This window comes from Staurois parvus, unplaced genomic scaffold (genome assembly GCF_062004578.1).
Source record: "Staurois parvus isolate SC_StPar_1 unplaced genomic scaffold, SC_StPar_1.0 ptg000699l, whole genome shotgun sequence".
Taxonomy (NCBI): domain Eukaryota; kingdom Metazoa; phylum Chordata; class Amphibia; order Anura; family Ranidae; genus Staurois; species Staurois parvus.
The window spans coordinates 520,996-544,397 of NW_028318495.1; the positions used below are offsets into that span (position 1 = coordinate 520,996).

At 51.8% G+C, this 23,402-nt stretch overlaps 2 protein-coding genes across 8 annotated transcripts in view; one reads left to right on the forward strand and one right to left on the reverse strand.

The window, feature by feature from the left end:
• ZMYND8 (zinc finger MYND-type containing 8) overlaps positions 1 to 23,402 on the reverse strand; it is a 132,526-nt gene that overhangs the window by 106,349 nt on the left and 2,775 nt on the right. Inside the window, exon 1 of one of the 7 annotated variants that reach the window (XM_089653119.1) lies at positions 9,255 to 9,283. The exons of the other annotated variants lie outside the window; for them this stretch is intronic. Within the exon in view, the coding sequence (XP_089509245.1) occupies positions 9,255 to 9,268 (14 nt within the window). The 5' untranslated portion in view covers positions 9,269 to 9,283. Of the gene's footprint in view, positions 1 to 9,254; positions 9,284 to 23,402 lie in introns of those variants that run through there. 7 annotated transcript variants of the gene reach the window in all.
• Positions 1 to 23,402, forward strand: part of NCOA3 (nuclear receptor coactivator 3) — a 220,737-nt gene that overhangs the window by 4,764 nt on the left and 192,571 nt on the right. The window lies entirely within an intron of this gene.

Here is a 23,402-nt window from a genome sequence, read left to right on the forward strand (position 1 = left end):
GGACTGTGGATCTGTGGACTCAAAAGTGCTATCTCCCCCACCGGCTTCCCAACCACCACCAAAGGGGGAAAATGCTTTGGATTTCAGGGGTTGCAGATGAAAACCAAATGTTTAGAGGGAAAAAAAACATTCAGACAGGAAGGCAGACTGGTATGATTTACACGTCAGAAAAAACACACTCGGCCAGAACAAAGGTCGATCTGGATGAGGATATGGGGGGAGAATGGAAGGATCTGTGTGGGTCAGGGAAGCGGTGCCATCATCTGCCACATGTATAGGGAATTCTGGGTGCCCCCCAATGCCTCTTATGTTATTATCTGCACCGAATGAGGAGTGACCCCAACCCATGCTAATGTGTGACCTGCTACAAATGCCAGGTGCCCCCAACCATTTTTGATGCCTTTGGCAATAAACTTTTGCCGTATGCAGAGCTCACGTTGGGGATTTAGGGATGGTGGCAGCTCTGATGAAGGCGGCCATAATAGAGAAGGGCCTACAAGCGGCACATTCAGAGCCGGGATCCGTAGGATGAAAAAAAACAGATCTTGCAAGGTACTTCCTCATGTTCACCCTCCAAAGCCCACATCCAACTACGTCTGCTGCATCCAGCTCTCAGCATTTCCGTAGACTGGCTCTCTGGGCACCATGTCTGATACTCTTGGAAGCCTTATTCTATAGAAACACACCAGGGCTTTCCTCAACCCTCCACAATCGCTTGGCTTGGAACTGACTGTGGTAACATGTGCAGAGCCAAATTTGTACACATACTGTTTGTTCTCGGCACAAAAACTAAACACCAAAAGTTAACCAAAAAAGTTCACCTAGGGTTTGTAATATGGTCACTTCCCAAAGAAGAAGGAAGGACCCTATCCTGACCCTCTTGGGGTGCAAGAGTCCTGACGGACCCAACCCAAAAGGTCCAGTGGACTCTGCTCCACATGATCAGCCTAAGCCAATCAACAAGTACTGGGTAAGGTGCTCTAATGAAGAGAGAACCCCCCAAGGCAGGAGAAGGAGACTAAAGGCCACATATCCTCCTCCTAGACTTAAGGGTGCAAGACTCCTGATGGGGACAAGGCATGCTCAGGTCCACCTAGCCACAAGGCCTGGAGGACACCTCTCCTTATAATCAGCCGAACCCAACCAACAAGAGCTGGGTGAGGGGCTCTCATAAAGAGAGACCCCCATGGCAGGGGAACAAGGAAACTAAGGGCCACACATCCTCCCCCTAGACTTCAGGATGCAAGACTCATAATGGGGATTAGGCATGCTCAGGTCAACCCAGCCACAAGGTCCTACCGACCACTCTCCTTATGATCATATAAAAGCGAGTGAGGACTGGGTGAGGGGCTCTTCTAAAGAGAACCCCCCAACCAGGGCAAGAAGGAAACAATAGGCCACACATCCTCCTGCTAGAGTTAAGGGTGCAAGACTCCTGATGGGGACAAGGCACACTTAGGTCCACCTAACCACAAGGACCAGAGGACCCCTCTCCTTATAATCAACCAAGCCCAACCAACAAGTACTGGGTGAGGGGCTCTCCTGAAGAGAGACCCTCCAAGGCAAGGTAAGAAGGAAATCCTCCCCTAGACTTCAGGGTGCAAGACCCTGAATAGGGACAAGGCACACTCAGGTCCATCTAGCCAAAAGGTTCCGTGGACCCCTCTCCTTATGATCAGATGAAGGGGACCAAGTAATGGGTGAGGGGCTCTCCTGAAGAGAGATCCCTCAAGGCAGGGGAAGAAAGAAAGGGCCACACAGCTTCCTCCTAGACTTCAGGATAGGCGTGAAGACCCACATCCTACACAGTGAAAAACTCACATATTGGGGCCATTTTAGACAGGAGTCAATAAATCTACCAGCTTGCCCTTGAAGTCTGGAAGAAAACTGGAGGAAACCCATGCAAGCGCAAGGAGAACATACAAGCTCTATGCAGATCATGTCTGGGCCAAGATTTAAACCAAGGATCCCAGTACTGCCCTCTTCTTTAGGACGGACCAACTTTTAGGAGGAGCAGTACATGAGGGAGCGCTGTCCTTCCTCCAAGCCCTGCACATGCGCACTGTGCTTTCCGTGGAGCGGATCAGCTCAGCAGTTGAGACGGGATAGAGTGTTGCATCTGCTGAAATCTTCTGTTGTGACAAGGGATACTGCTGCGTATGCGAGGGGCTCAGCAGAACGATGCTAAAAAGGACAGCGCTTGCTCTTGTACCACTAGGGGGGCCTCGTCTTAACAGCTGAGGATTGGGGCAGGCTCCACTCCAAAGGCCTACAGATATGAGAAGAGCATAAATCCATATTTTTAAAATCGGATTAGGTTACTGCTATGGAAAGGTGTTCATGCACTGCATGGAGTATGTATTGTTAAAGGTGAACTAACCCTTTAAGTGGTTATAAAGCCTAAATAATTTTTACTCCTTGCATTAAAGGTAAAAAAAAAAATGTTTTAGGTAGTAGTATGGCCCCTCAACCCCCTCCCCTTTACAATTAGCTGAGCCCTCATTCGATCCAGCACTGTGCCCGTCTGCAGAAGCTTATCCCCCACCCCCACTTCCCAATCTCACAGGCTTTGGCTCCCAAGGGAGCTTGGGGTACGGCGGAGCCCTCCTGTCTGTGTCTATAGACACAGACAACATGGCTTGGGAGTGAGCCCACAAGAATGCCCCCGTAGGGTACTCAACATAGAGGAGGATCCACAAGTGCCAGTGGAGGGCCACAGTAGAGGAGGGTTTTCGGGTGCTCTGTGCTATTCCACTGCAAAAAGCAGGTAAGTATAAATCAGTAATCTTTTTTTTTGTTTGCATTTGCGATCACTTGGCGAAGCTTAATTTGCATCTGAACTAAACCAACCAGTAATCCATGACAGAAAAACAACAAGCCTTACGGTAATCAAAGGAGCCTCCATACATGAGACAACATCTGTCTAATGCACCCATTAACAGCTCAGATAAGAGAACACTTAGGAACCCACCAGGCAACTTCTTGATAGGCTGGATTGCATTTTTTCAGCAGAACACTATTGTTTTCGTTCTAAAGAATGCCCCTCTCCCTCCTCCACAGGCACATTAGGTCCCTGCAAACATGTGAGCCTTTGTGAAAGAAAGATAGTGTGGCCACATATACATTTGTGTTTGCTTTAGGCGCATCTCTTCACTTTTTGCTCACATCTAATGTATACATTTACTGCTTTCTCAGTAGGTGCGGTCGCAGCCATGAAATGAGAACACCTCCAGATTACAGGGAATAGTCCCGTCTTTGCTGCTTTTATATGTCACCGTCATTAGTGTGCAGAATACACGACACAGGTGATCTCACAGGCTCGCCATTTGCGGGAGATTTCTTCCAGATCACCCTCTATACCCAACATAAGAGAAGGGGTGCCTTCCCGAGATCTCCCACCCTGAGCCAGGACTGCCTTCCCGAGATCTCCCACCCTGAGCCAGGACTGCCCCCCCGAGATCTCCCACCCTGAGCCAGGACTGCCCTGAGATCTCCCACCCTGAGCCAGGTCTGCCCCGAGATCTCCCACCCTGAGCCACGACTGCCTTCCCGAGATCTCCCACCCTGAGCCAGGACTGCCTTCCCGAGATCTCCCACCCTGAGCCAGGACTGCCTTCCCGAGATCTCCCACCCTGAGCCAGGACTGCCTTCCCGAGATCTCCCACCCTGAGCCAGGACTGCCTTCCCGAGATCTCCCACCCTGAGCCAGGACTGCCTTCCCGAGATCTCCCACCCTGAGCCAGGACTGCCTTCCCGAGATCTCCCACCCTGAGCCAGGACTGCCTTCCCGAGATCTCCCACCCTGAGCCAGGACTGCCTTCCCGAGATCTCCCACCCTGAGCCAGGACTGCCTTCCCGAGATCTCCCACCCTGAGCCAGGACTGCCTTCCCGAGATCTCCCACCCTGAGCCAGGACTGCCTTCCCGAGATCTCCCACCCTGAGCCAGGACTGCCTTCCCGAGATCTCCCACCCTGAGCCAGGACTGCCTTCCCGAGATCTCCCACCCTGAGCCAGGACTGCCTTCCCGAGATCTCCCACCCTGAGCCAGGACTGCCTTCCCGAGATCTCCCACCCTGAGCCAGGACTGCCTTCCCGAGATCTCCCACCCTGAGCCAGGACTGCCTTCCCGAGATCTCCCACCCTGAGCCAGGACTGCCTTCCCGAGATCTCCCACCCTGAGCCAGGACTGCCTTCCCGAGATCTCCCACCCTGAGCCAGGACTGCCTTCCCGAGATCTCCCACCCTGAGCCAGGACTGCCTTCCCGAGATCTCCCACCCTGAGCCAGGACTGCCTTCCCGAGATCTCCCACCCTGAGCCAGGACTGCCTTCCCGAGATCTCCCACCCTGAGCCAGGACTGCCTTCCCGAGATCTCCCACCCTGAGCCAGGACTGCCTTCCCGAGATCTCCCACCCTGAGCCAGGACTGCCTTCCCGAGATCTCCCACCCTGAGCCAGGACTGCCTTCCCGAGATCTCCCACCCTGAGCCAGGACTGCCTTCCCGAGATCTCCCACCCTGAGCCAGGACTGCCTTCCCGAGATCTCCCACCCTGAGCCAGGACTGCCTTCCCGAGATCTCCCACCCTGAGCCAGGACTGCCTTCCCGAGATCTCCCACCCTGAGCCAGGACTGCCTTCCCGAGATCTCCCACCCTGAGCCAGGACTGCCTTCCCGAGATCTCCCACCCTGAGCCAGGACTGCCTTCCCGAGATCTCCCACCCTGAGCCAGGACTGCCTTCCCGAGATCTCCCACCCTGAGCCAGGACTGCCTTCCCGAGATCTCCCACCCTGAGCCAGGACTGCCTTCCCGAGATCTCCCACCCTGAGCCAGGACTGCCCCGAGATCTCCCACCCTGAGCCAGGACTGCCCCGAGATCTCCCACCCTGAGCCAGGACTGCCTTCCCGAGATCTCCCACCCTGAGCCAGGACTGCCTTCCCGAGATCTCCCACCCTGAGCCAGGACTGCCTTCCCGAGATCTCCCACCCTGAGCCAGGACTGCCTTCCCGAGATCTCCCACCCTGAGCCAGGACTGCCTTCCCGAGATCTCCCACCCTGAGCCAGGACTGCCTTCCCGAGATCTCCCACCCTGAGCCAGGACTGCCTTCCCGAGATCTCCCACCCTGAGCCAGGACTGCCTTCCCGAGATCTCCCACCCTGAGCCAGGACTGCCTTCCCGAGATCTCCCACCCTGAGCCAGGACTGCCTTCCCGAGATCTCCCACCCTGAGCCAGGACTGCCTTCCCGAGATCTCCCACCCTGAGCCAGGACTGCCTTCCCGAGATCTCCCACCCTGAGCCAGGACTGCCTTCCCGAGATCTCCCACCCTGAGCCAGGACTGCCTTCCCGAGATCTCCCACCCTGAGCCAGGACTGCCTTCCCGAGATCTCCCACCCTGAGCCAGGACTGCCTTCCCGAGATCTCCCACCCTGAGCCAGGACTGCCTTCCCGAGATCTCCCACCCTGAGCCAGGACTGCCCTCCCGAGATCTCCCACCCTGAGCCAGGACTGCCCTCCCGAGATCTCCCACCCTGAGCCAGGACTGCCTTCCCGAGATCTCCCACCCTGAGCCAGGACTGCCTTCCCGAGATCTCCCACCCTGAGCCAGGACTGCCTTCCCGAGATCTCCCACCCTGAGCCAGGACTGCCTTCCCGAGATCTCCCACCCTGAGCCAGGACTGCCTTCCCGAGATCTCCCACCCTGAGCCAGGACTGCCTTCCCGAGATCTCCCACCCTGAGCCAGGACTGCCTTCCCGAGATCTCCCACCCTGAGCCAGGACTGCCTTCCCGAGATCTCCCACCCTGAGCCAGGACTGCCTTCCCGAGATCTCCCACCCTGAGCCAGGACTGCCCCGAGATCTCCCACCCTGAGCCAGGACTGCCCCGAGATCTCCCACCCTGAGCCAGGACTGCCCCGAGATCTCCCACCCTGAGCCAGGACTGCCCCGAGATCTCCCACCCTGAGCCAGGACTGCCCCGAGATCTCCCACCCTGAGCCAGGACTGCCCCAAGATCTCCCACCCTGAGCCAGGACTGCCTTCCCGAGATCTCCCACCCTGAGCCAGGACTGCCTTCCCGAGATCTCCCACCCTGAGCCAGGACTGCCTTCCCGAGATCTCCCACCCTGAGCCAGGACTGCCTTCCCGAGATCTCCCACCCTGAGCCAGGACTGCCTTCCCGAGATCTCCCACCCTGAGCCAGGACTGCCTTCCCGAGATCTCCCACCCTGAGCCAGGACTGCCTTCCCGAGATCTCCCACCCTGAGCCAGGACTGCCCCGAGATCTCCCACCCTGAGCCAGGACTGCCCCGAGATCTCCCACCCTGAGCCAGGACTGCCCCGAGATCTCCCACCCTGAGCCAGGACTGCCCCGAGATCTCCCACCCTGAGCCAGGACTGCCCCGAGATCTCCACCCTGAGCCAGGACTGCCTTCCCGAGATCTCCCACCCTGAGCCAGGACTGCCTTCCCGAGATCTCCCACCCTGAGCCAGGACTGCCTTCCCGAGATCTCCCACCCTGAGCCAGGACTGCCTTCCTGAGATCTCCCACCCTGAGCCAGGACTGCCTTCCCGAGATCTCCCACCCTGAGCCAGGACTGCCTTCCCAGAGATCTCCTACCCTGAGCCAGGACTGCCTTCCCGAGATCTCCCACCCTGAGCCGGACTGCCTTCCCGAGATCTCCCACCCTGAGCCAGGACTGCCTTCCCGAGATCTCCCACCCTGAGCCAGGACTGCCTTCCCGAGATCTCCCACGCTGAGCCAGGACTGCCTTCCCGAGATCTCCCACCCTGAGCCAGGACTGCCTTCCCGAGATCTCCCACCCCTGAGCCAGGACTGCCTTCCCGAGATCTCCCACCCTGAGCCAGGGACTGCCCTCCCGAGATCTCCCACCCTGAGCCAGGACTGCCTTCCCGAGATCTCCCACCCTGAGCCAGGACTGCCTTCCCGAGATCTCCCACCCTGAGCCAGGACTGCTCTGCTACACGAGGAGCCTCAAGACGAAGGCGGCACATTATCACATCTAATGCACAGGAAGAGGAGCTGTGGCCAACATCACAAGGATTCCACGTTTTATTATCTGCAGCTTGCGTGTTACATACACAAATGTGCATTCGCATTCCGGCCGATAATTATTTAAAGTGATTGTAAACCTTCCCCCCCCCCCTTTTTTTTTTAACTGGTAATTGCGCAGTCATGCAGACGAAATTTACACCATTTTGTTTCACACAAATAGAGCTTTCTTTTGATGGTATTCGATCACCACTGGGTTTTATTTTTTTTGCGATATAAACAAAAAAAAGACTCAAAATTTTGAGAAAAAAAAAAAAAAATACATTTTCTACTTACTGCTATAAAACATCTAATAAAAAATCAAATGTCTTCATAAATTTAAGCCAAAATGTATTCTGCTACATGTCTTTGGTAAAAAAATAAAATCCCAATACGTGTATATTGATTGGTTTGCGTGAAAGTTGTACAATCTACAAACTATCAGATTGCCTGCCACACTCACAGTCCCACTATAAGTCGCTGTTCACCGCCATTACTAATATAAAATAAATGTAAAACATTACTGTATATATCCCAATACAGGAATGGTTTAAAAATTTTATTTTATATTAGTAATGGCGTTGAACAGCGACTTATAGTGGGACTGTGAGTGTGGCAGGCAATCTGACACTAACTGACGCTGGAAGGGGAACTGACTAACTGCCACTGAGATCACCAGTGACACCAATACAGTGATCAGTGATAATACTACAAATACACTGTCACTGTACTAATGAGAATGGCTGGGAGGGGTTAACATCTAGGGTGATTAAGGGGTTAACTGTGTGCCTAACAATGCTTAGTGCAGGGGCAGACTGACAACTCATGGGGCCCCCGGGCAATAGGGGATCATGGGGTCCCTGTGTCCTTGCCCAAACTCAAAAAAGCCTATGAAAAAGGTACCAGGGGCATTTCATGGGGCCCCCTACTGACCCTGGGCCCTCAGGCAGTGCCCGAGTTTCCAAATGGTCAGTCCACCCCTGGCTTACTGTATGTACTGTGTGGTGTTTTACTTTTGCTTTGCAGGGAGAAACAAAAAGGCACATTGCTGCTGTCTGTAGACAGCCCTTTGTTGTTTACCAACACAGAGCTCTCTCCTTCCTATCATTCGCGGAGCCGATCAGTGGGTCCCGGCCATAAATCATTGGCTGAGACCCGCTGATCGGCTTGTGCTGCAGCCAATGACAGCACAGTGTCTCAGGTCCATAAGCGGACTCGGAAGAAAGACACGATGTACCGGTATGTGATTGTGCCTGTAAGAACCGATCTGCTGCAGCAATTGTACTCAGCAAGCGGTTAAATCCTACACCCAGCAGTCACTCACTTGTCAAAATCAGGAAGGTGCCCTAATCCCTACAGTAAACCACTGTGCCCAGGGCAGCCGTCCCTCCTCCCCACCCCTTGTCCCCGCACTGGAGTACAAAAATGCAATATAGTTAAAACTTCTTTCAGCTAAAGAAAAGACCTAAAGTGGTTGTAAACCTCATGTATACCAAGCGAAGTGACCAGCATCAGGTGATACACAGAGGTGAAACAAACCCTCCTTCATAAGTTGTACCCGTCTATCTGCAGTCTTCTGTTCTCTATGCCTGTTTAAAGTCCAGAATTTATAAAGCTTGTCTGAGCTTTTAGAAGGCAGGGGGTGGGGAGCTGAAGTTACACTTTACAGAGCTCATTGAGAGCTGATTGGAGGGAAGGGACCCCCCTTTCACACAGCAGATAAGAAGAGAGCTGAGGCTGTCAATCACAGGCTGTGTGCTGGAGATCCCTTCCCGTCACCATTTTTCTCTACGTGTCAGGAAAACTAGTCAGATGTGATTCATGCTGATAGCAGAGGAAGGAGGCAGCAGACAGAAATGCTCTGGATTGAGACAAATACACACTATAGAGGGATATGCTTTGTTCATGTCTGAGGTTTACAACCACTTTAAAGATAATCTTCAGGCAACAAGTTAGTGATTTGCTAACGCCATCTAGCAAATGCTTCAACGGGTGTGTGTGTGTGTGTGTGTGTGTGTGTGGGGGGGGGGGGGGTGTGGGTATCAAAGCTGGCTATGGACACTGCAGTCTGAGTAATTCTCAGGTCTCGAGGGGAAAAATAAAAAAAAAATAAAAAACAGGCCAGACAACAAATTGTGGTAACAAATATTTTCACATGGGTTGTCCCAACAGTTATGGGAAACCTGCCCTCCTCTACAACCTACCTGCCAGGAGTCATTATGCATGCTCAGGGAGCGCCAGGATGGAGCGCATACCAAGAAAGGGTTAATCCATCTCGGGGCCCACTCTTCATCCCTTGGGCTCACCTTGTGATATCCAACTATGGGTGCCCTGGAAAGGATTTCTTCTATGTATAGGGGATCTCCAATCAACTGGAAGATTGCAGGGCTTGTGCTACATTCTCTCTTCTTTTACTCTAGTGGTCTCCAAACTGCAGCCCAAGGGCTAGATGGGCACCTTTGCTAACAGTTTGGTATCTCTCGGCCAGTCTTTCCCGGGCCGGGATCTCTCGGGCCAGTCTTTCCCGGGCCGGGATCTCTCGGGCCAGTCTTTCCCTGCCTGGGATTGCTCTGCCAGGCTTTCCCGGTTTGGTATCTCTCGGCCAGTCTTTCCCGGTCCGGGATCTCTCGGCCAGTCTTTCCCGGTCCGGGATCTCTCGGACAGTCTTTCCCGGTCCGGGATCTCTCGGACAGTCTTTCCCGGTCCGGGATCTCTCGGACAGTCTTTCCCGGTCCGGGATCTCTCGGACAGTCTTTCCCGGTCCGGGATCTCTCGGACAGTCTTTCCCGGTCCGGGATCTCTCGGACAGTCTTTCCCGGTCCGGGATCTCTCGGACAGTCTTTCCCGGTCCGGGACCTCTCGGACAGTCTTTCCCGGTCCGGGATCTCTCGGACAGTCTTTCCCGGTCTGGGATCTCTCGGCCAATCTTTCCCAGTTTGGGATCTCTCGGCCAGTCTTTCCCTGCCTGGGATCTCCTGGCCAGTCTTTCCCGGTCTGGGATCTCTCGGCCAGTCTTTCCCGGTCTGGGATCTCTCGGCCAGTCTTTCCCGGTCTGGGATCTCTCGGCCAGTCTTTCCCTGCCTGGGATCTCCTGGCCAGTCTTTCCCAGTCTGGGATCTCTCGGACAGTCTTTCCCAATTTGGGATCTCATGGCCAGTCTCTCTCAGTTTAGGAGCTCTCTGCAGCAACCAAACATCTCCTTTGTGTGAGTCTTGAACAAGTAGATGGTTGCTATAGTGTAAATGAATTACATATTTTATTTGCCTTATGAAGAAACTGTAGAGCCATCCTCTCACATGGATTAATAATTTTCCTCCTCCATAAATTCCCCTCTTTGAAAACCAGCTTTAGCTTCCTGGCAGTGAAACCCACATTCACATGACAAGAACGTTCCAGAACGCCTTTCTGCTTTCTCCAATATCAGCAGTTCAGCAGATCTGGGTTGCCATTGGTGTAGCAGTGATTCAGGACACTGGATTGGTTTTTGGAATTTTAAGGGTGTTTTTTTTTCTCTCTCTCGCTCTTCCTCATGCTCTGACATCTTGGTGCAATGCAGACATTTTTTTACTTGAGGTGTCAGAAACAAGGTTTGGTAAATGAGCTTGGCCTGGAAAGCCCCGTCCAGGATTCAATGTATACTAATGAAGACAAAGCTATACAAGGAAAAGGCCGATTGTATGTTAGTGTAAAGGAAGCCGAGAGACTCCAGTAGGGCTAGATTAACCCTTTGGGCCTTGAAGCCTCCTATGCTAGGAGAGATCCTGAGAACACTGGTCCAGCGTCTGCCTGATCTTATAGGACAGTGGTTGTCTGCTTATGAGCTAAAGGGGGCCTCAAATGTGGCCCCTGACGTCACCAAAGGGTTGCATATACTGTTCAATATATGACTGTCAGAAACTGTAGACCTAATAGATGAAATGAGGGTCAGAGAGTGAGGGCAGGATACATTGCTGGCTGGGGACAGGCTGCAGAAGACAATACGAAGCTGGGGACAGGCTGCAGAAGACAATACGAAGCTGGGGACAGGCTGCAGAAGACAATACGAAGGTGCGGACAGGCTGCAGAAGACAATACGAAGGTGGGGACAGGCTGCAGAAGACAATACGAAGGTGGGGACAGGCTGCAGAAGACAATACGAAGGTGCGGACAGGCTGCAGAAGACAATACGAAGCTGGGGACAGGCTGCAGAAGACAATACAAAGCTGGGGACAGGCTGCAGAAGACAATACGAAGGTGGGGACAGGCTGCAGAAGACAATACGAAGCTGGGGACAGGCTGCAGAAGACAATACGAAGCTGGGGACAGGCTGCAGAAGACAATACGAAGGTGCGGACAGGCTGCAGAAGACAATACGAAGCTGGGGACAGGCTGCAGAAGACAATACAAAGCTGGGGACAGGCTGCAGAAGACAATACGAAGGTGGGGACAGGCTGCAGAAGACAATACGAAGCTGGGGACAGGCTGCAGAAGACAATACAAAGCTGGGGACAGGCTGCAGAAGACAATACAAAGCTGGGGACAGGCTGCAGAAGACAATACAAAGCTGGGGACAGGCTGCAGAAGACAATACAAAGCTGGGGACAGGCTGCAGAAGACAATACGAAGCTGGGGACAGGCTGCAGAAGACAATACGAAGCTGGGGACAGGCTGCAGAAGACAATACGAAGGTGGGGACAGGCTGCAGAAGACAATACGAAGGTGGGGACAGGCTGCAGAAGACAATACGAAGGTGGGGACAGGCTGCAGAAGACAATACGAAGGTGCGGACAGGCTGCAGAAGACAATACGAAGGTGCGGACAGGCTGCAGAAGACAATACGAAGGTGGGGACAGGCTGCAAAAGACAATACGAAGGTGCGGACAGGCTGCAGAAGACAATACGAAGCTGGGGACAGGCTGCAGAAGACAATACGAAGCTGGAGACAGGCTGCAGAAGACAATACGAAGCTGGGGACAGGCTGCAGAAGACAATACGAAGGTGGGGACAGGCTGCAGAAGACAATACGAAGGTGGGGACAGGCTGCAGAAGACAATACGAAGGTGGGGACAGGCTGCAGAAGACAATACGAAGGTGGGGACAGGCTGCAGAAGACAATACGAAGGTGCGGACAGGCTGCAGAAGACAATACGAAGGTGCGGACAGGCTGCAGAAGACAATACGAAGGTGGGGACAGGCTGCAGAAGACAATACGAAGGTGCGGACAGGCTGCAGAAGACAATACGAAGCTGGGGACAGGCTGCAGAAGACAATACGAAGCTGGAGACAGGCTGCAGAAGACAATACGAAGCTGGGGACAGGCTGCAGAAGACAATACGAAGGTGGGGACAGGCTGCAGAAGACAATACGAAGGTGGGGACAGGCTGCAGAAGACAATACGAAGCTGGGGACAGGCTGCAGAAGACAATACGAAGCTGGGGACAGGCTGCAGAAGACAATACGAAGCTGGGGACAGGCTGCAGAAGACAATACGAAGCTGGGGACAGGCTGCAGAAGACAATACGAAGGTGCGGACAGGCTGCAGAAGACAATACGAAGCTGGGGACAGGCTGCAGAAGACAATACGAAGGTGGGGACAGGCTGCAGAAGACAATACGAAGGTGGGGACAGGCTGCAGAAGACAATACGAAGGTGGGGACAGGCTGCAGAAGACAATACGAAGGTGCGGACAGGCTGCAGAAGACAATACGAAGCTGGGGACAGGCTGCAGAAGACAATACGAAGGTGCGGACACGTTACATGAAGATAGTAGAGATCAATACTAATACCCTAATCAATGTCCCCGCTACAGACTGCTGAGGGCCGCACATCATTTACCAAAGGGCCACTTGCGGCCCTCAGGCCACAGGCTGGCCCATAATGAGAGGATCTCTTCCTCATCTAAGGGGAAAGAGAACAAATAAATGACTGGACAACGTGGTCAGCAGCCTTAAAGTAGTACTCAAGGCCAAACTCTCATTTTGGATACAGTAAGGGTGGGTTATAACCCGTCAGGTTATTATTTGCCGTATACATTTCACTGGGGAGATTCCCCTTCACTTCCTGCCCCATGGCCACAACAGGAAGTGAAAGTGAATTCCCCGTTGTCACCAGGGCAACTGTTCCCACTGCATGCCTCCCTACTTTCTGAGATGGGAATGAAGGACACCTATTAGCAAAAGTATGTAGGCATAAGACACACCCCCTGCCACGCCCTCCTTAACCGCTTTCCAGCTGCCCTACAGCAGATATAATGCTACAGGGCAGGAGGGGTGCGCAAAATCATTTTGCATTTCTGGGCAGGGGTGGCACGCGAGTCGCTATTCGTGGCCTTGGCCGTCAATCTCCAGGTCCCGGCCGGTGATTACTCGCTGGCACCCAGCGATCGAGGAGCATTACCGACGGAGGGAAGAGAACTGCACACTGCTTTGTATGGCTCTGCAAAGCAGTGTAAAGCACACACACAGCACACAGTAAAACAGCACACAGTTAACCCTCTGAGTGCCCCTCATGTTAACCCCTTCCTGCCCAGTGCCTTTAGTACAGTGTCAGGGCTTTTTATTAGCACTGATCACTGTATTGGTGTCACTGGGGATATCAGTGACACCAAGTCAGTTCCCCCCCAGTGTCAGAATTATTATTATTATTAATATACAGGATTTATATAGTGCCAACAGTTTGCGCAGCGCTGTACAATATAAGGGGGGCGGTACAATTACAATACATTTCAGTACAGAAGGAATAGGAGGGCCCGGCTCGTGGAGCTTACAATCTAAAGGATGCCCGCCGCAGTCCTGCTATAAGTCGCTGATTGCCGCCATTACTAGTAAAAATTAAATTTAAAGAAAAAAAAAAAATCACAGAATCTATACCGCCATTTTTAAACGCTATAACTTAAACGTAAACCAATTAATTTACACGTATTGGGATTTTTTTTTATAGCAAACACACGTCGCAGAATACATTTTGGCCGAAATTTATGATGAAATTTGATTTTTTACATTTTTTTTACTGGAAGTTTAATAGTAAAAAGTTAAAAATATTGTTTTTTTTTCTCAAAATTGTCAGCCTTTTTTTATAGCACAAAAAATTAAAAATGCACAGACGATCAAATACCACCGAAAGAAAGCTGTATTTGTGGGAAAAAAGAATGGAGATTTAAATTTAGGTGCAGCGTTGCATGACCGCGCAATTGTGAGTCAAAGTAACGCAGCGCCGTAATGCAAAAAATGGCCGGGTCAGGAAGGGGGGGAAATCCTCTGGAGGGCGACAGCTTAAAAGAGAGTTGTACAATAAAAAAAATGATTCGTTTTTACCACTTCTATCCCTTTATATTGGTTTTTTGAAATTTACAAATGAATCAATTTAGAAACTGGATGAAAGGTTAGATCTGGGGAACATAATAGTGCATTTTATTTACAGCTTTATAGGTGAGGGACAAATGAGGAGGAAAGAGGGTCAGGGGGACTTTGTTCTGAATGAGGGACAGTCCCTCGAAATAAGGGACAGCTTGGAGCTATGCGATTGGAAGATTTCCCTTCTGTCCTTTTCAGGTGACAACCCTAAATTTGGGATTTTCTTTCACTTTGACTCTCTGTAATAACAGTAAACACAAACAGAGAGTGCGAATCTCACTAATGGGAGCCCAGACCGCAACAAAGACCTGACAGGGGTTCTCCACGGACCCCGCATTCACTATATATCCGCTCTCCCCGGACCCCGCGTTCACTATATCCGCTCCCCCCGGACCCCCGCGTTCACTATATCCGCTCCCCCCGGACCCCCGCGTTCACTATATCTGCTCCTCCCGGACCCCCGCGTTCACTATATCCGCTCCCCCCGGACCCCCGCGTTCACTATATCCGTTCTCGGTAATAACAGTAAACACAAACAGAGAGTGCGAATCTCACTAATGGGAGCCCAGACCGCAACAAAGACCTGACAGAGGTTCTCCACGGACCCCGCGTTCACTGTATCCGCTCTCCCCGGACCCCCGCGTTCACTGTATCCGCTCCCCCCGGACCCCGCGTTCACTGTATCCGCTCCCCCCGGACCCCCGCGTTCACTGTATCCGCTCCCCCCGGACCCCCGCGTTCACTGTATCCGCTCTCCCCGGACCCCGCGTTCACTGTATCCGCTCTCCCCGGACCCCGCGTTCACTGTATCCGCTCTCCCCGGACCCCGCGTCCACTGTATCCGCTCTCCCCGGACCCCGCGTCCACTGTAACCGGTCTCCCCGGACCCCGCGTTCACTATATCCGCTCCCCCCGGACCCCGCGTTCACTATATCCGCTCCCCCCGGACCCCGCGTTCACTATATCCGCTCCCCCCGGACCCCGCGTTCACTATATCCGCTCCCCCCGGACCCCCGCGTTCACTATATCCGCTCCCCCCGGACCCCCGCGTTCACTATATCCGTTCTCGGTAATAACAGTAAACACAAACAGAGAGTGCGAATCTCACTAATGGGAGCCCAGACCGCAACAAAGACCTGACAGAGGTTCTCCCCGGATCCCGCGTTCACTATATTCGGTCTCCCCAGACCCCGCGTTCACTATATCCGCTCCCCCCGGACCCCGCGTTCACTATATCCGCTCCCCCCGGACCCCCGCGTTCACTATATCCGCTCCCCCCGGACCCCCGCGTTCACTATATCCGCTCCCCCCGGACCCCCGCGTTCACTATATCCGCTCCCCCCGGACCCCCGCGTTCACTATATCCGCTCTCCCCGGACCCCCGCGTTCACTATATCCGCTCTCCCCGGACCCCCGCGTTCACTATATCCGCTCTCCCTGGACCCCCGCGTTCACTATATCCGCTCTCCCCGGACCCCGCATCCACTGTAACCGGTCTCCCCGGATCCTGCATTCACTATATTCGGTCTCCCCGGACCCCGCATTCACTATATCCGCTCCCCCCGGACCCCGCGTTCACTATATCCGCTCCCCCCGGACCCCGCGTTCACTATATCCGCTCCCCCCGGACCCCGCGTTCACTATATCCGCTCTCCCCGGACCCCGCGTTCACTATATCCGCTCTCCCCGGACCCCGCGTTCACTATATCCGCTCCCCCCGGACCCCGCGTTCACTATATCCGCTCCCCCCGGACCCCGCGTTCACTATATCCGCTCCCCCCGGACCCCGCGTTCACTATATCCGCTCCCCCCGGACCCCGCGTTCACTATATCCGCTCTCCCCGGACCCCGCATTCACTATATCTGGTCTCCTACGGTACTCAGAACATGGAAATGCAATTATTTTAGTAAATAATAGGCGTAGGACATTTGCGTACCTCCTGAAGCCTGACTGGAAGACACCCGGGATGTTGCTAAGTGAGGCCTAGTCATTACTGCTCACCTCCTCCATCACAGGAGTGAACTCTCAAACACTGCTCACACCTAATGCATCGGGGGGGGGGGGGGGGAAGGGGGGTGAGCGTGAGAGAGGGCACAAGAAGGAGTTTGAATCAGAGAAAAAGATCCTGTGATGATGGTGACCACAAACAACTAGGCCTCACTTAGCAACATCCTGGGAGTATTCCAGTCAGGCTTCAGGAGGTATCTAAATGGCCCACACCCACACAAGGGCATTATCCAACTTTTGTCACCAGCTACACACTTTGTTCTACAGACACCCCTTACCTGCATAGGCAGTTTTTTCGTAAAGGTGAACGAACCCTTTAAAGCCGTGCAGTATGCAGGCTTGATAAAAGATCACTAGGAGAAACCTGGAGGAAACCTCCCTGTCTATGGCCATATGCAGCTCGCAGTCTTTTGTAATTCAACATACCTCTGGCCATACACTATTAGATTTATTTATATTTTTTTTAGCCCAAGGGGTCTACTGACTTTCTAAGCGGAGGACTAGTTTACTGTTTGGGGGATGCGTCTATCCATGTGAGTGGAAAATGCTCTAACGTCAATGGGAGTAAACAATGCCCCATCATTGGTGTCAGTGGGAGGAATAGTGCCCCATCATTGGTGTCAGTGGGAGGAATAGTGCCCCATCATTGGTGTCAGTGGGAGGAATAGTGCCCCATCATTGGTATCAGTGGGAGGAATAGTGCCCCATCATTGGCATCAGTGGGAGGAATAGTGCCCCATCACTGGTGTCAGTGGGAGGAATAGTGCCCCATCACTGGTATCAGTGGGAGGAATAGTGTCCCATCACTGGTATCAGTGGGAGGAATAGTGCCCCATCACTGGTGTCAGTGGGAGGAATAGTCCCCCATCATTGGTGTCAGTGGGAGAAATAGTCCCCCATCATTGGTGTCAGTGGGAGGAATAGTGCCCCATCATTGGTATCAGTGGGAGGAATAGTGCCCCATCACTGGTGTCAGTGGGAGGAATAGTGCCCCATCATTGGTGTCAGTGGGAGGAAGAGTGCCCCATCAGTGGTGTCAGTGGAAGGAATAGTGCCCCATCATTGGTGTCAGTGGGAGGAATAGTGCCCCATCATCGGTGTCAGTGGAAGGAATAGTGCCCCATCATTGGTGTCAGTGGGAGGAATAGTGCCCCATCATTGGTGTCAGAGGGAGGAATAGTGTCCCATCATTGGTGTCAGTGGGAGGAAGAGTGCCCTATCTTTGGTGTCAGTGGAAGGAATAGTGTCCCATCATCGGTGTCAGTGGAAGGAATAGTGCCCCATCATTGGTGTCAGTGGAAGGAATAGTGCCCCATCATCGGTGTCAGTGGGAGGAATAGTGCCCCATCATCGGTGTCAGTGGGAGGAATAGAGCCCCATCATCGGTATCAGTGGGAGGAATAGTGCCCCATCATTGGTATCAGTGGGAGGAATAGTGCCCCATCATTGGTATCAGTGGGAGGAATAGTGCTCCATCATTGGTGTCAGTGGGAGGAATAGTGCCCCATCATTGGTGTCAGTAGGAGGAATAGTGCCCCATCATTGGTGTCAGTGGGAGGAATAGTGCTCCATCATTGGTGTCAGTGGGAGGAATAGTATCCCATCCTTGGTATCAGTGGGAGGAATAGTGCCCCATCATTGGTATCAGTGGGAGGAATAGTGCCACATCATTGGTGTCAGTGGGAGGAATAGTGCCACATCATTGGTGTCAGTGGGAGGAATAGTGCTCCATCATTGGTGTCAGTGGGAGGAATAGTGCCACATCATTGGTATCAGTGGGAGGAATAGCACCCCATCATTGGTGTCAGTGGGAGGAATAGTGCCCCATCATTGGTATCAGTGGGAGGAATAGCACCCCATCATTGGTATCAGTGGGAGGAATAGTGCCCCATCATTGGTGTCAGTAGGAGGAATAGTGGCCTATCATTGGTGTCAGTGGGAAGAATTGTGCTGCATGATTGGCACTGTATCAGTGGGAGGAATAGTTCCCCATCATTGGTGTTGCTGGGAGTAATAGTGCCACAAGGGCCAAACATAGACAGGTAAAAGGATCGTATCCGGCCCCTGTATAGGAAATTTCATATGCATTTCCTTTGATTTTTCAGCCGAATGAGTGTATGGTCAGCTAAGAATGGCTGCCACTATGGGGGGGGGGGGCATTTCTAAGCAATGTATTAGATAAGGTTGCAGTAAATGTTACAGTAAATGTGAACCCAATCACGGGGCCCCTTTACACCACGCTCTCTACAATGTGTGCCCGCTGGTGTGTGGTGTACAAACGCATACTTATAGGTTTTAGCCCCCCCCCCCTTCCTTTTTCTTGATTGAAATGTGAAGGATGACATTGTATTCGCCTATACGCACCTCAGCGCCTTGTACCGTAGTGCATCCCAACACGCTACAGAGGAATGAAACCTGTCCTATTATTTCAGCGCACACCAACGCAGCACGGGGGGGGGGGGGGGGCAAAAACAAAAGACATTCTGCAAATTGCCTTGTCTTCGCGCTGGGACTGCGGTGGGCTAGGCTGCCCAACTGCACTGGTGGGAACAAGGCCTGAAATCTCAGACTTTATGAAGATTGTAAGCTCCCAGGATCAGAGCCCTCCTATCCCTCTTGTATTGATCTGTATTGTTGCTGTATTGTCTCCCGTTATATTGTAAAGTGCTGAGCAAACTGTTGGCGCCATAAATCCTGTATAATAATAATAATAATATAAATCCTGTATAATAATAATAATATAAATCCTGTATAATAATAATAATAATATAAATCCTGTATAATAATAATAATAATATAAATCCTGTATAATAATAATAATAATAATATAAATCCTGTATAATAATAATAATATAAATCCTGTATAATAATAATAATAATATAAATCCTGTATAATAATAATAATAATATAAATCCTGTATAATAATAATAATAAGTTGTTTTTGTTTTTTGTTTTTTCATTATTTTAAATCTCCAATCTCATTCAAAAAATCCCTGGTGATCCTGGTATCCTTTTTTAGCCACTTCCTGTTATGGGGTGACACTGCTCTGTCCCTGTCTCCTGTGTTGTCACCCTGTGCTAGCGATGGAGACTACAATGGCCGCTTCAACAGGTACGGTGCGCCGTTACCATGACCAGGAAACCTGCCCTGAAAAATGCTATGCAACCATTGCTGGAGTGCCTGTAGACGGGAAGTGGCTGCAAAGAGCCTACAGGAAACCAGCAGCACTGAGCTGTAAGCATGGGTTGAAAAAGGTAAAAACGAGGGTCCTATAAAAGGATGCCTCACTGTTCTCTGTAGATAACACAGATATAAAACTAGGACTGGGGGCAATAATTTGCTCCATTGGATGTCCATGTTAGAGAAGAAAGATCCCATCCAAGAAAGGCCTCAGTTAAACTGGCCACCAATTTCACCAAAGGATCGGGCAAGATAATTGCTACGACACGTCAACCAAAAGTAAACGCCGTATAGTTTTTAAAGTGTCTGTAAAGGCAAATGCGCTAAAGGTAAAGAATCTTCCATAACCAGCCCCCCACCACCCCCCACCACCCCCCCATTTTCCGGAGTCCTATCTCAATCCAGCGCTCTCTGCTGCAGAACTCTCCCCTCTCTTTGCTTACAGAGGCAACCTCCTACTGCTGTCAATCAAATCCTGTGATCAAAGAGTAGGGGGCGGGACTGAGCTGCACTGCGTATTTCAATAGATGCACACAGCCTGGTTCAGGATTTAGCCCTTAGGTGTGCCCCCCTAGCATACTGCTTGCCATGGGGGCACAGAAAAAAAAATGAAGGAGCCAAGAGCGCCAGCGGGGGACCCCAGAAGAGAAGGTTCTGGGCTGCTCTGTGCAAAACCATTACACGGAGCAGGTAAGTATGACATGTTTATTATTGTAAGAAAAACAATAATCCTTTACTAACACTTTACTCATTACAGTAGAAATAAACTCAAGGGATGAAGATCTGATACCTAAAAGGAAACATCCAGAAATGTAACTGTGCCCAGGCAGGACCCTGAAAAATATACCTTTTGTCTTGAATTACTGTTGAGAGCTAATAAAGCTTGTCCTGTGCCTAGGCACTTCTTTTCTGCATGCTCAAAACTGTATATCTGCAGTGTGAGATCATCTAGGGCACTGCTGCCTTTGACTGCTAGTCTCACCAGTTCTGTAATGCCACTACTTGCTGCTCACTGTTCTCCTTGCTGTAGAGGAAGTAGTACATGAAGACCTGCAAGGATCACACACACAAGGACTCTCTCTACTGTGCAACAACTCACTGTTCTCCTTGCTGGAGAGAAAGCAGTACATGAAGACCTACAAGGATCACACACACAAGGACTCTCTCTACTGTGCAACAACTCACTGTCCTCCTTGCTGGAGAGGAAGCAGTACATGAAGACCTGCAAGGATCACACACACAAGGACTCTCTTTACTGTGCAACAACTCACTGTTCTCCTTGCTGGAGAGAAAGCAGTACATGAAGACCTGCAAGGATCACACACACAAGGACTCTCTCTACTGTGCAACAACTCACTGTCCTCCTTGCTGTAGAGAAAGCAGTACATGAAGACCTACAAGGATCACACACACAAGGACTCTCTCTACTGTGCAACAACTCACTGTTCTCCTTGCTGTAGAGAAAACAGTACATGAAGACCTGCAAGGATCACACACACAAGGACTCTCTCTACTGTGCAACAACTCACTGTCCTCCTTGCTGGAGAGGAAGCAGTACATGAAGACCTGCAAGGATCACACACACAAGGACTCCCTCTACTGTGCAACAACTCACTGTTCTCCTTGCTGGAGAGAAAGCAGTACATGAAGACCTACAAGGATCACACACACAAGGACTCCCTCTACTGTGCAACAACTCACTGTTCTCCTTGCTGTAGAGAAAGCAGTACATGAAGACCTACAAGGATCACATACAAGGAATATCTCTACTGTGCAACAACTCACTGTCCTCCTTGCTGGAGAGGAAGCAGTACATGAAGACCTGCAAGGATCACAAACAAGGACTCTCTCTACTGTGCAACAACTCACTGTTCTCCTTGCTGGAGAGGAAGGTGTACATAAAGACCTGCAAGGCTCACACACAAGGAATATTTCTACTGTGCAGCAACTCGCTGTTCTCCTTGCTGGAGAGGAAGCTGTACATGAAGAACTGCAGTACAAGGATCTCCCTAATGAAGCATTTATGAGCCGCTTGGGGGGGGGGGGGGGGGGGGGAAGCATAGCCCAAGGACAAGGAAGCAAAGCCCATCTACTGACATAGCCGTCACCACACAGAGACAGTGTAAGGGTGCATTCACACCTGCAAATGCACCCTGCACATAGACTACATGCGGGAAACCCAGTGGGAGGCAACCCCACTGAAAGCAATGGAAGGGTGCTGGCTCCCGCAGCTAATTGTGGTCACTGTTATACGAATGATTGCCTCTGGATGCAAGCAGCCAGCGTCTAGGGCTGACACTCCAGTGTGATTGCAGCATGAGCGATTACAGGTGAGTGACCACAATTAGCTGCGGGATCCAGAAGTCTTTTTGTTGCTTTCAATGGGGTAAACTTCCACAGCTAATGGCGGACAGTCACATCAGCGTGATCTGCTCTGGATGCAAGCAGTCAGGGCTCACGGCTGATCAATTCCATGTGATTGCTGCATGAGCGATTACAGGTGAGTGGCCATGAACAGCTGTGGGAACAAGCAGCCTTTTCATTGCTTTTCAGGAGGCTGCCTCCTGCAGTTAATTGCGACCAATCACATGAGAGTATTTGCCTGAGCACAAGCAGTCTACATCCAGGGCTGACCACTCCCATGTGACTCCTGCATGAGCGATTACAGGCGAGTGGCCACGATTAGCTGCAGGAGCCAGCAGCCTTCTTATTGTTTTCAATAGTGCTGCCTCCTGCAGCTAATGGTGGCCACTCACATGCAAGTGATCAGCCCAAGATGCAAGCAGTCAGCGTCCAGGGCTGACCACTCCCATGTGACTCCTGCATGAGCGATTACAGGTGAGTGGCAACGTTTAGCTGCAGGAGCCAGCAGCCTTCTTATTGCTTTCAATAGGGCTGCCTCCTGCAGCTAATGGTGGCCACTCACATGCGAGTGATCAGCCCAAGATGCAAGCAGTCGGCGTCCAGGGCTGACCACTCCCATGTGACTCCTGACATGAGCGATTACAGGTGAGTGGCAACGTTTAGCTGCAGGAGCCAGCAGCCTTCTTATTGTTTTCAATAGTGCTGCCTCCTGCAGCTAATGGTGGCCACTCACATGCGAGTGATCAGCCCAAGATGCAAGCAGTCGGCGTCCAGGGCTGACCACTCCCATGTCAATCCTGCATGAGCGATTACAGGTGAGTGGCCACGATTAGCTGTGGGAGCCAGCAGCCTTCTTATTGCTTTCAATAGGGCTGCCTCCAGCAGCTAATAGCGGCCACTCACATGTGAGTGATCAGCCCAAGATGCAAGCAGTCGGCGTCCAGGGCTGACCACTCCCATATCAATCCTGCATGAGCGATTACAGGTGAGTGGCCACGATTAGCTGTGGGAGCCAGCAGCCTTCTTATTGCTTTCAATAGGGCTGCCTCCAGCAGCTAATAGCGGCCACTCACATGTGAGTGATCAGCCCAAGATGCAAGCAGTCAGCGTCCAGTGCTGCATACAGGCGAGTGGCCGCAGTTAGCTGCGGGAGCCAGCAGCCTTCTTATTGCTTTAAATGGGACTGCCTCTGCAACTAACTGCCGGAACCCTAGCTGGGGTTGTCACATCTAATGGTAGTGCATGGTGCATTTGAAGTTGTGATTGCACCCTAACATGGAAAAGACCAGCCGCAGGGAGCCCACGGGCAATACTCGTTTACTATTCCTTTGCCCTCTGCTTGCTTTGGTTGGGCACAGTTTCTACAGTACAGGTCCTCTTTAAATGCAATGGGGCATAACATTAGTTTAAATATATTGCTTTTGTTGTGGGCCCTCACATGGTCTTTACTGGGAGACATAGCTTACC